At 35.8% G+C, this 12,759-nt stretch overlaps 1 protein-coding gene across 4 annotated transcripts in view; it reads left to right on the top strand.

Annotated features, from left to right (window-relative positions):
- PTPRK (protein tyrosine phosphatase receptor type K) overlaps positions 1-12,759 on the top strand; it is a 573,018-nt gene that overhangs the window by 479,331 nt on the left and 80,928 nt on the right. For all 4 annotated transcript variants that reach the window (XM_007461250.1, XM_007461251.1, XM_007461249.1 and 1 more), the window contains exon 13: positions 2,175-2,211. In XM_007461250.1, the coding sequence (XP_007461312.1) occupies positions 2,175-2,211 (37 nt within the window). The remainder of the gene's footprint in view (positions 1-2,174; positions 2,212-12,759) is intronic.

The following is a 12,759-nucleotide window of genomic DNA, read 5'->3' as shown; positions in this document are numbered from 1 at the left end:
GTAGGGAAAAAAATGGTGAGAGTAGAAACCTTTTACAACTTAAAATTCAATAGAAGAATAATATTTTTATGTACTTGTAACTATATAGGAAATTGCTGGGTTTGGGTAATTGAGTCCCTGACGTGGGTACCTGGCAGATGTGAAATATGTGCTATCCTATGGCAAAAGCCCTATTATATCTTGGAATAGTTTCATTGGAAGATATAACAATCCATTTGCATTTCTGTAAGGGGCCATGAGAACTTAAGGGTATTGACTGGCTGCTTTTGAATGAAAGCTTTATCTTTGTGCTTACCTGCATGGCTGGTTTATAGTATATGGAAAGAAAAATGCCACAGCATCTTCTAAGAGGTACTTCAAAGCCAGAGGCTGCTCATGTTTTAAAATGCTCTTCTCATCTTCTAGTTTATTTTTACTTAAGTGGGAGTTGGCTGCCCACTTCCCACCCACACATCATTCCATGCCACTACCATGATGGGACTGCTCAAAAAAGAGACAACCATGGAAATTTTATTCCATTCTGGGTATAAAGTAGTATGGTTCTGTGTTTGGGTATTCATCTTTAGAAAGGTGAGAGATTCCAAATTAACTTCTGTTACTTGGTCTGTGGTATGAGTGAAGTGTTAATGAATGTCTGTTACTTACAAAGAATTTCCTCTGGCACTCTTTAAAAGCTTTGATATGAATTTTCTCTTCTAATTGTTAATATATCTACATGTGGTTTAATCAGAGTACAGAGTAGCAAGAATATATTTCACAGTTATCTTGGAAAAAAGTTTTAAAATTGACATGGCTCCTATCAGCAGAGGCTGGTAATCCTGATAGACTTAACAGCAATTGCTTTTAGGAAATCAAAGTCCCTTTGAGCCTTTATGGGAATGTGAAACAGTTTCTTGGAGCTTACTAGGAAGGCTTCAGGTCACAATTAAGTAATAGAAGTGCAGATTTTCATTTTTAATTACTAATTTCCCCCTCAATGCTTTATTTTGTTTAATTTAAAAATAATAAATGCCTAAGAGAAAAGTATATAAAGTCTTGGTCTATCAATCTATAGAACTGCTCAAGATGGAGTTACAAATACACCTTGAAAACAAATCGCCTCTGTTTTGTTCACTGTCTTTAACATCTTTTCCAACCTCTTGTATATTCAAAGATGTAAGCTGAATGAACTAAGTCCTAAAGGAATGAGGTGCAGACCTAGCACTGTGTTCCACACCCTAGTACCACCCCACAACATTTAAAAAGAGAAGAAAAAGAGATTTTTTAAATTCTGAAATGTCTTGTCCTTCACCATTTCTACTTCTACTTCGATCCCATCTGTCTAGCAAGAGGAGGAAAATAATCCCACCAAGAAATATTTAATCTGTAACAACTAGATTAAAAAGGAAAAAAGAACAGATAAAATATGCTGCAACTGTGATGCAATTTTTTGATGATCTTTCTAACTTTTATCATTTAGCTCTTTAGTCATGCTGGGATCCAAGTGAAAGTATGTAATGTTCAGCTTTGGTCTGAGTCTACAGCTATGAGGTGAAAATGAAATTTATATTTGGGGGACTTCCCTGGTGATGCAGTGGATGAGACTCCGTGCTCCCAATGCAGGGGGGCCTGGATTCGATCCCTGGTCAGGGAACTAGATCCCACATGCCTGCCGCAACTAAGAGTTCGTATGCCACAGCTAAGGAGGCTCCATGCCTCGAATAAGGAGCCCTGGAGCCGCAACTAAGGAGCCAGCGCTCCACAACTAAGGAGCCCTCCTGCTGCAACTAAGACCTGGTGCAACCAAATAAATAAATAAATATTAAAAAAAAAAAAAAGAAATTTATATTTGGGTCTGATTTGTATTAGCTTTGCAAATACATTTTTCTTTCTGATCGTTCAGGAAGTACAATAAATGCAAATAGAATGCTATACTGCTTGTCCCAGACAAGATAGCCTGTTTCATTACAAGGTGAAGACAGATAACTACACCTTTAGAAAATACTAAAAATTTTAAGTTATTTTAGATTTTTTTAAAAGTCTCTGCGTGAACATAAATAAAAAATCATGTCCTTAATACTGCTATTCTTTATAAACCTGTTTTATAACCCCAGATTGATCTTCATACTAGTTATAGTTTATGAAATATCTATAACTGACCATTTTCTTTTTTTTTTTTTTTTTTACTCCCTCAGGAAACTAAAACCCAGTGTGTAAGAATTGCTACCAAAGGTAAGAGGTTTGCTTTTTTTTTTTTTTCCCCAAATTCCATTCACCAACTTTCTAAAATGAAAGAGCTTTGTTCCCTGTTTCAGGGCTAATTAAATGTGGCATTTCTATTACAGAGTATTTGTAGTAGGGCCTAGCTAAACTGCCAGCCAAGTTCTCTGACTCACTTGGGTGTCTTTAACATGTAATGGAGTGATACTTTACATCCTCTAGTATTTGACTGGAGGAATCTTGTTTTGAGAATAGGAAAGATTTAGAAAACTTTAGAAGGACTTGTTTCTGCCATTTATTAGTATCTGAAAGGTCTTGTGCTGCTGATCAGCCAACATAGTAGGAAAAGCTCAGCAATATCAGCTGAAAATAGCATATTCCTTATTTAAAAACCTCTGTAACTTTCTGTGGTAGACAATCAAACACAGAAAGACGGAGCTAGTCTAGGCATATGCAAGGGTATGGACAGAGACGGGTCCATATTGGTAGTGCAGTTTGATTGAAGATGCTTTACTTTTTTTTATCTAAAAAAATTTTTTAATCCAACTGATGCCAAGAAATTAGATCTGGGAACAGCCAAGGCTTTTCCTCCTAACATTGCATATTATAGTTTAGTTGCCTTGTTTCTTTAAAGAGAAAACATTTTCATCTTTGAATGAATATTTAGAGTTCAGAGTGGGAGAAAGTCTCCTGCATTCACAATGTTTATAATCCTTCACTTAAGAGTTATTTGACTGTGCCAACAAGGGAGAGAGAGCTACTTGGTGTATGTATTCTAGCAAGAGAAATGAGAAAAAGCTGTTTGCATGCAGAGGTGGGGCTCCACAGAGGGTTGGTGCTTTGGGTGGTTTGCTGCCAGAATTAGCATTAGGCCCCCATTCATGAGCAGTAGTTGATTCATTTGGAGTAAAAATGAATGGCCATATTCTGTTTGTGCTGGCATCTTTCCTTTCATCATTTTTCTCCATCTAATCATCAATCTGCTCAATTAAGCATTTGTTTTATACTCTTGATTTGTAAAGGCAATAACAAAAGACTATTCCCTTGACTCATGGGGAGTAATAAAAAAGCTTCACAGAAGAGAAAAAATATACACTTTTTCAATTCCAATACTAAGATTCCTCGTGATATTTTAAACAATAAAGCAATCCTAAATGAAGGAAAAGAGAAAGTATATACAGATGTATATAATGTATAGGCATTTATTTTATTTTAAAAACTTGGCATATGGATCAAGAATTAAAGTTGAAATTTTTAGCAGATAATAGCAGAAGGCATTTAGGACCTATGCTTTTCCGGATTTGAAATAGAACCAGAAATGTAAAATGGTCTCATGTCAGCCTGCGAGAAGTTTTTTAGATATGGATAAATGATTCTAAACTTTTAAATTTTCTTATTCGGCTATTTAATTATTTGCATTTACATGAGCTTAAGTGTCATTTTGTCCCACGCTCAATACAAATAAAATTATGATGACAAATATCATATTATATTTTGACTGCAGGAGAGCTGGGATTATGGAAATTAGATTTACCATGTGGCATAGAATATTTGCCAGAAACTCAAGGGGTAGTAAGATAGGGTCCATTTGTGGTAGTTTCTTCTTTGCCTAATAATCTAGCCCTGCTGTACTTCTGGGTCTCAGGTTGACAGCGTGGTTTACTGTGTGAAAGAAATCTGGCCTCAGACTATCTGGGTTCAAATCCTGACTTTGCCCCTTCTTACTGTTCTTTAAAGTTGAGCAAAATATTTAACCTCTCATTCTAAAAATAAGAATGATAGGGCTTGCCTGGTGGCGCAGTGGTTGACAGTCCACCTGCCGATGCAGGGGACACGGGTTCGTGCCCCGGTCCGGGAAGATCCCACATGCCGCAGAGCGGCTGGGCCCGTGAGCCATGGCCGCTGAGCCTGCGCATCCGGAGCCTGTGCTCCGCAATGGGAGAGGCCACAACAGTGAGAGGCCCGCGTACCAAAAAAAAAAAAATGATAGAGTACCTACCCCTTACTATTATTGTGAAGATTAAAATAATTTATATGTACAAAATGCCTGAATAGTACCTAGTATACTATAACTATCAGTTAAGAGTTAACTGCTATTTTATCATCACCATAATTATCATAATCCTTTCGTACCTTGCTTCAGAAGGACATAATCTGTGTTATGTAGTAATGAAAGAAATAAAAATGAAACTAAGTTTTCATGATAGAGATTACTTGGGGAAAAAGTAAGCGTTTTTGTTTTTATTTTTTATTTGTTTATTTTTAATATATTTCTATCCAGATCTAATGTAATGCCTTCTCTGGACACTTAGCATTTTTCTACATAGAAAAAAAACACATTATTACGGTAAAATTACTTTTTGCCTGACTATGTTTTAAACTAACAACATACAAGTATGGTCAGCTTTCATACTAAAAATTTTCAGTATGAAAATTAAAACGTTTCTGGCAGAGCATGTTGAAGATACACTTATTAAATGACATAACCATGTTGACTAGGAAGGGAAGAAGGAACCTTCTGGGCAAGGAATGATTCAATGTTTCACAGGTGTCTAGTATACATAGGCAAAAACCTATTAAGCTGAATACTTAAAATGTGTGCACTGGGGCTTCCCTGGTGGCGCAGTGGTTAAGAATCCGCCTGCCAACGCAGGGGACACGGGTTCGAGCCCTGGTCTGGGAGGATCCCACATGTGCCGGAGCAGCTAGGCCCCTGCACCACAACTACTAAGTCTGTGCTCTAGAGCCCGCGCGCCACAACTACTGAGCCCATGTGCCTCAACTACTGAAGCCTGTGCGCCTAGAGCCTGTCCTCCTCAACAAGAGAGGCCACTGCAATGAGAAGCCCGTGCACCGCAACGAAGAGTAGCCCCCACTCGCCATAACCAGGGAAAGCCCGTGTGCAGCAACAAAGACCCAACACAGCCAAAAATAAATTAAAATATAATAAATAATTTTTTTTAAATGTGTGCACTGTACTGACTTAGGGCACTGGAAATTCTTGTGGGAAATGTGAAAGAATTTAAAAGCCAAGAACAAGTAGCCCACACACTAAAATAGCATGATCATTTTGAAAATATTTTGACTTGTGAAAATTATTCTAAAAAATTTCCAGTGTAATGGATTGTTTCCTGCCTTCTTGGAAGTCACACCTGTTGGTAGCCAACACATAAAGAGAATACAGACGTTGACTTGACTGGTAAAGAAAACATATGAATAATCAACGTCATAATGTCTAAAATAAATAGTGATGTGAATATATATTATGAGACAAAAGAAGCATTCTGGGAGTTAGGTTCATTGCAGTTGGGATCATTGGTCCTGCTCTCTGACTCACATTTAGTTAAGAAGTCCTTGAGAAGGTATGTTTCAGGAATGGAGTGGAAGGGTTAATCTAAATTATACTGGAAATCATGAAAGTCATACCGTTTATAAAATAGCATATCCAAACCCAAAATTGTAAACATACGAAAAGGAATTTAGTCTGCTGCTATCTTTGGAAAGCAAAAAGGAGAATAAGTCTCAGGAAAGGTTTCTGTCGTACATCAAGAAAAAGGGCCAAGCTTGGAAAGTCACTTGTCCAGTGAAGAGCATTGTGCAATTTGCATGCTCAACATGTATAGGCACAAGTCTCTCTGACCACTGAAAGAACACTGTTTAGACTGATATCAGTTTGCTTTATGTCTTTTTACATATAATTTATAACAATGCTCGAAACTGGTATACACACACAAAATTATTTGTAAATTAGCAGCTAAGAATCTTGTGCCATGGTGCCATAAAGAATGTATACCACTATAACTTTATTTTTTTCTCAAGGAAACTGTTCAGTGAGTGATATTTTAATGGTTAGATTTAAATATGAAACTATTATATGATTATAATAGAAATTACTCAATGGGTTTTCAAAAGTAGTTCTCAGGAAATATGCTTTATCCATATTAAACTAACGAGATGCATTTCAATTGAATTTTTATTTTATCTTGGTCAATAATATCTCACATATTATGTCATTTAAAATGTTCTCAATATATAAATAATCATTTATGGAACCACATACTCAACTTACATAAAATTATTCTATAAGCAAGCAAGCATTGGTAAGTAATCAATATATCAAATAATTCCCTAGAATAAAACTTAGAAATAAGACCAATAGTATATGAAATTGAAAGTATTATAATCTGTTTATATAAGTAGTTTACATTTTGAAACTATTTTGATTGTGTCCAGTTTCCCCTCATGTTCATTTCTGGGTTTTTTTAGAAGAAAACTGGTAATTTAAATTTTTAATTTCGATGGAGGTTCCTATGTTGGTAAAATCTGTCCATTTCCAGTAAAAGCTATCAAGTTTAATAGAACAGAAAAGTGTAATATAAGTAAAGTTATTTGAACATAGCATTTAAGGTGAAAAAGAGGATTTTTTTCTTAAGTTAATGAAATACAGCTACTTTTTATGTTGTGACAAACCCTTAAGTTTTCAAGTCAAGAATGGATTTTATTCCAAATCTCCATTTGTAAATAGTTTGCTTTGGCAAACTGCTGTTTGTCTACCTATTAACCATTCTTTGACTTCTTCCAATTTCATTTGGATATCAATATGCCAGTCATGTGTTTAGCATTTATTTAATGCCTGTTTTACACCAAACAATGTTGTAGGCCTTGGAGATAGAGCAGTAAATAAATATAGACAAAGCCCTAACTTCTATGAACTTAAATTCCAGTAGAGGGAAACAGACCAGACACAAATTCTTTGCAGAGAAATAGAGCAGTAAGTGAGGATAGGGAATGCTGGGACTTGTGTCTAGGACATCGCTATTTTGTATACAGTTATCAGAGAAAGATACACTGGTGAGGTGAAGGAAATGAGAGAGGGACCCATGTGGGGGAGCAGCTTTTACGGCAGAAGGAACACATGCAAAGACCTTGAGGAGAAAGTACCTTCGCTGCTCAGGGGAGGTGGGCTCAGACACAGGGGATGAATCAGATTGGTCTTAATTAGTGATTCTCAAACTTTAGCTCGACTCAGAATTACCTGGAGGGCTTGTTAAAGCGGATTGTTGAGCCTCAACTCCACAGTTTCTGAATCGGTAGTCCTGGAGAGGGGCTCAAGAATGTGCATTTCTCACAGGTTTGCAGCTGAGACTGATGCTATTGCTCAGGTGACTACACTTTTGATAGTCACTGGTCTTCTAAGAAAAGTTTTTCTTCCTGACTTTTGGAAGGAGAGATAGCAGAGACAACCCCCAACCCATCCATCTTATTTTGAGCATTATTTTGTAAGGATGTGATATTTAGAAAGTTGAGAACCAAATTGACTAAAAAGAGAACATTAAAGAAAACAAATAAGCCAACTCAAAGCCCTAACAACTCTGAGCTGAGATACCCATTGCTGGAATTCCTTAACTCCAAATATTGATGTGTGAAAAAAATAAATGTCCTTATTATCAAGACCACTACTGGTGGGTAATCTGTTACTTGCAGCAGGTAATGTCTGAACTGACATTTGATTTTTATTTCCCCTTAGGGATAATAATGAAAAATAGTAGTTTGGTTCCAAGATGAGGTATAAAGGACCAATTATTTCATGGAACGATTGGAAGAGAGCACTTAAAGTCCATATAACTCAATCATTGACCTTTAAAAGTAGGGAATCAACTGTTAGGTGTCAGTCTAGAACATCAGGAACCCGTTTGTTGCCTTGACATAGGTACTTTGGTAGGATTATCCTTACTTGGTCCTCGAAGGAGCTGGAAAGGAGGAACCCACATGGTTCTTCTAGAAGCCATGGAAAGAAGAGAATTCCAAACACTAAAGCATGCATATGTCCATTCATCCATTCATTTAATATCAGCTTATTTATTCTTTTGATAAACCCAAAGGTGACCTGTGATTGTGAAAGGTGTTGGTTTAACTATTTTGTATATTCCCATCCTGGGAATGGTCTAAATCAGATCATTATTAATTCAGAATATTACTTATATTAAACAGTGATGATATAGGCCTTTGCCAAACCCTCAAAATATCTTGACTTCACTGCTAGCATACATTTTAAACATGCATTCCAATATTAAGAAAAATTCGCTTGTTACAAAAGAGTAGGTGTGCATGGAAGATTTTATCCAATATATATGGAAGCATACAAACACTGGTGATATTTTATTTACTTTATTCTTTCTTCCCTCCTTTGCCATTTATTCCCTAATTACTGGTTAAAGAATAGTTTCTTAAAAAGCATTTGCTTCATAGTTTTAATTTTTTCTTATGCTCCTTTTGTCAAATTTTTCATTGGTGCCCTTTTCTCTGAGTGTGCAGATGGATGAAAGTGCCTTATTTTAAGTGATCAGGCATTCAAAAATAACAAGCATGAGAAGAAAAAGAACACTTAGCCTGTCAAGAAGTTACAGTAATACCATGGAAGCTCCATTTGGTTGTACCATGTGTGTAGAATCTTTCTGACTGAATTCGTTCCCACCATATTTATCACACATGAACGAGTACATCTCAACAATCTCGGCTCTTAAATTGCACTCTTGGGCAGTATCCTTCACAGCTGCAGAGAAGGGAGATTTGAAAGTAGGGGTGAGGTCTGAAGAAAAAAATATATTTAATCGGATTTCAGGCTCTAAAATCCTAACCTTAGTTTCTTAAATTGTACGAAGATGCTTTATATTTTGCCAGCTACATGTTGAAGGAAATGGTAAAGCATCAGGAAGAAATTTTCAGATCCATTTATACCGCTTTTTATGCTGATGGAAACTAAGGTCAACTGTGATGCTTTAGTCTGGCTATTAAGAAATCCTGGGTGGGGGTGGGGCTTTTCTTGGTCCTGAGGATAGAATTAGCTTTGAGGAAGCTGACAGCTCTTCTGAAAAATTGTAATCAGCGAGACTAACTTTGTTGTTCTTCCTCTGAATGCCTAAGTACTTTTGCTGGTACTCACACTCCTTTCTCTCACAAGGGAAAGGAATGTGCATCATTCTTCTTGCCTATTGTATCTATGTACTCGTTTTCAAAAATTAATCTGATTTGGGGTTTCATTTTTCATCAACTCAGAAGGGAGGGAATTGCAGAAAAGTGTATTAGTAATAGACTACAGCCCGAGGAAAATGAAAGTATATCTAAGTGAAACCAAGCAGGGAGGAAGTACAATTTTAATAAAGCTTAAATCAGTGATTCATGGCTTGGAACTAACCTCTGTCAGGCAGCAATATTTCCTGGTGCTCTGTCAAAGGCCTTATCCTTGTAAATTCTTTTTTTTTAATACAGAGAAAGTTACAAAAAATTAACAGCTAGTAGATTTTTTTCAACATATTTGCAAAACTTAAATATTCCTTTGCTTTTAAAAAACTAGAGGACAAGAAAAGCATAATATTTCTACAGTGAAGTCAAAGGCTAATGATTCTCCAAATTATATATTATTCCGAAATTTCTTAGGATGAAGAACTGTCTAGGTGGACTGTAAGGTTTATGAGGGTAGGGGTAACATCCGCTTATATTTGTGAAGTCCATGCCTGATATTTAATATAAATGCAGTCTCTTTGGAATGAATGAATATTAATTGTCCAGAATTATTTCACTTTTCAATGCCTTGAAGATATATTAGTCGCCTTCTTTTACTACGTCTTTGTTTTATTGACATAACTTTAGAAATCATTTGAAGTGTTTCTTTTTAATCTACAGAAAAAGAAAAAAATTAATGAATAAAAAGTTTGCCCTCTTGGTATTCCAGTCAGTTTTTGCTTCCCTTCCATCTAAACTATACTACAGTCTTAGAATGGAAAAAAAAAAATTATGTAGAAAGAAAAGTTTTGCTTGAGTTATTCATTTTATTTTTTCTTACGTTAATTTTTACCTTTTTCTTTATGAGGAGAGTAGGTTTAAAAAGTAAAGACTAGAAAAAATAGAATAAAAATTGTGTTTGTAATGTAAGTATGTATACTGTGTAAGTATTCGGCTAAAGTAATGGGCAGTTTTCAAAAACAGAAGAGTTACCGATGGGAAATTTCTGGCTAATTGTCTTTAAGAAGACAATTGAACTTTAGTTACTTATTATTATGCTTATTTCTTATAATTTTTAGCAGTTGTACATTATGAAAATATTACTAGTTTATTTTGCAGACATTTTAGAAATTTCAAGAGCATTTCCTCTATTTTTGTAACAAACTATTTTTAAAATTGAAAATAATGCTTACATACACACACCTGTTATATACAGAATATTAACATGAGCCAGGAATGCAGGTGGCCTCACGAAACTAGAAAGGACAAAGAAACGATTTTCCCCTTTGAGCCTCCAGAAGGGAACACAGGCCTGCCAAACCTCAATTTCAGTGCCATAACATTCATTTAGGACTTCTGACATCTAGAACCATAAATAATAAATTTGTGTTGTTTTAACTCACGAATGTGTGGCAATTTGTTACAGCATAAAAAGTAACTAATACAGATTTTGGTGCCTGGAAGTGGGGTCCTGCTGTAACAAATACCTAAAAATATGGACATAACTTTGGAAGTGGGCAGGGGCAGGGGCTTGGAAGAGTTTTGAGGAGCAAGACAGAAAAGGCTTGAATTGCCTTTAACAAACTGTCAGTAGAAACGTGAATGCTGAAGTGTCTACTGACAAGTGTCTACTGTCAGAAGAAAACAAGGAATATGTTGCTGGAAACTGGAAGAAAAAGGATCCTTTTTATGTGCCAGAAATTTAGCTGAATTGTGTCCTGCAGTTATATGGGAAGCAAAATTTGTAAACGATGAACTTGGATATGTAGGTGAGGAGATTTCTAAGCACTGTTGAAGGTGCAACCTTTCTGCACGTTCACACCTTCACACACACACACATTTATTATATGTGTAATATAATACACATCTTTATATAATATTTATCTTTATATAATATAAAGATAATATATTATTAATATAATATTATTATATTATTAATATAATAATTATCTTTATATAATATAAAGATAATATTATCTTTATATAGTGGCAGTACAGATTCCCTATTGTAATCCTTTGATTTTGAACAAGGCAAATGCTAAACAATAGAAAACTTAAATTATTTTTATTCTTAGTAATTAAAAACAGGTCTTTAGAGTGAATCCCCACATCAAAAGGATTACGTTAGTTTTATTGCAGTATTATGGTAACATGAGCTCTGCCTCTCTTTTCTTCTGTATTTATCCGATTGTAGGAATAAAAGATTAAAATCCAGTTTGGCCTCATTGAAACACATTTTCAGAGTGTTATAGTGCATTGGTTTATGATTATTGCTCCATAATACACAAAGTATTCTTTATCCCCTATCAGTTTAGTGTCTGAAATTATGCATTCTATTCAGTTTTTAATGAAATGTGGATTACTTTAAAGATTATCTCTCTGATTTAATAAATGGCATTAGAGTAGAAAGTTAATTGGATCTTTCTTGAATGAGCAGTGACCACTATGTGTGATTGATAGGAGAAAAATACGGTGAATGACATTTTTTAATTTGTTTTATGTGTTTAAAACTTTTAGATTAGTAAAGTGGGTATTTTTGTGATCAGTTTTCTCAAGTAAATTATGTAGCACCTATTACCCTTGTAAAAATCATGGTAAAATTCGAATTTCTTTTAAAAATAAAAATTTCTCTGATTTTGTGAAATTGAGACATAAAAAATGCCCCATACTTGAACACATATAATTTAGTGTGTTTTCATTTTAAAGACAGAAAATGAATGTTATCATCCAAACATCGAAATAGATCTAGATTTGTCACCTTCCGTTTTTTACACGAATTTCAACTGAACTTTAAAATTCGGAATCTTGTTCACTTCTTTCATTGTCTACTCTTTATTCCAAGAGCCCCTGCTGTATTTACTGACAAAGGAATTACCACTTAGGCGTCCTTGCTTTAGGAAATGCAGAAATTCATGTTTGTAAATATGATGCTAGAGGTGACAAAGTGATTATCACCACATTTTGTATATCCCTGGTGGTAGCAGAAGGAAGTTTACAGTTTAAGTATCACTGGCCTTTCATGAAATATACAAATTGTCCTTTTAAACCAGTGTTACTCTTCCTGATAGATGTTTGTGTGTGCAGGTGTGCCTTCCATTTGTAAATTCAAAAAGACAGTGTTTTCTTTGCTGGCTGTTGCTGTTATTTACAACACCTGGCTTTACATCTGTGCCTTTAAAGTCCCAGTCTTTGCCTTTGAGGAAACCATCAATTCTTGTATACCTCCTGCTTTCTTGGTCTCTTTGCTGCTATTCTTTCCCAGGTGAAAATCCAACTAGGCTATGCCTTTGAGGTAGGATTTCACTCTACTAGTAAAACTGTCCTCTGCTTTCCCTGATACCGTCATCTCAGTTCTGACTCCTTTATAAAAAGCTGCTTTGGGGGGCTTCCCTGGTGGCGTAGTGGTTGAGAGTCGCCTGCCGATGCAGGGGACACGGGTTCATGCCCCGGTCCGGGAAGATCCCACATGCCGTGGAGCGGCTGGGCACGTGAGCCATGGCCGCTGAGCCTGCGCGTCCAGAGCCTGTGCTCCGCAACGGGAGAGGCCACAACAGTGAG

The sequence above is a fragment of the Lipotes vexillifer genome, unplaced genomic scaffold, assembly GCF_000442215.2.
Source record: "Lipotes vexillifer unplaced genomic scaffold, Lipotes_vexillifer_v1.1 scaffold201, whole genome shotgun sequence".
In the NCBI taxonomy this organism is placed as follows: Eukaryota; Metazoa; Chordata; class Mammalia; order Artiodactyla; family Lipotidae; genus Lipotes; species Lipotes vexillifer.
Note: the sequence above shows the minus strand (reverse complement) of the source record. Positions and strands in the feature narration are given on the sequence as shown.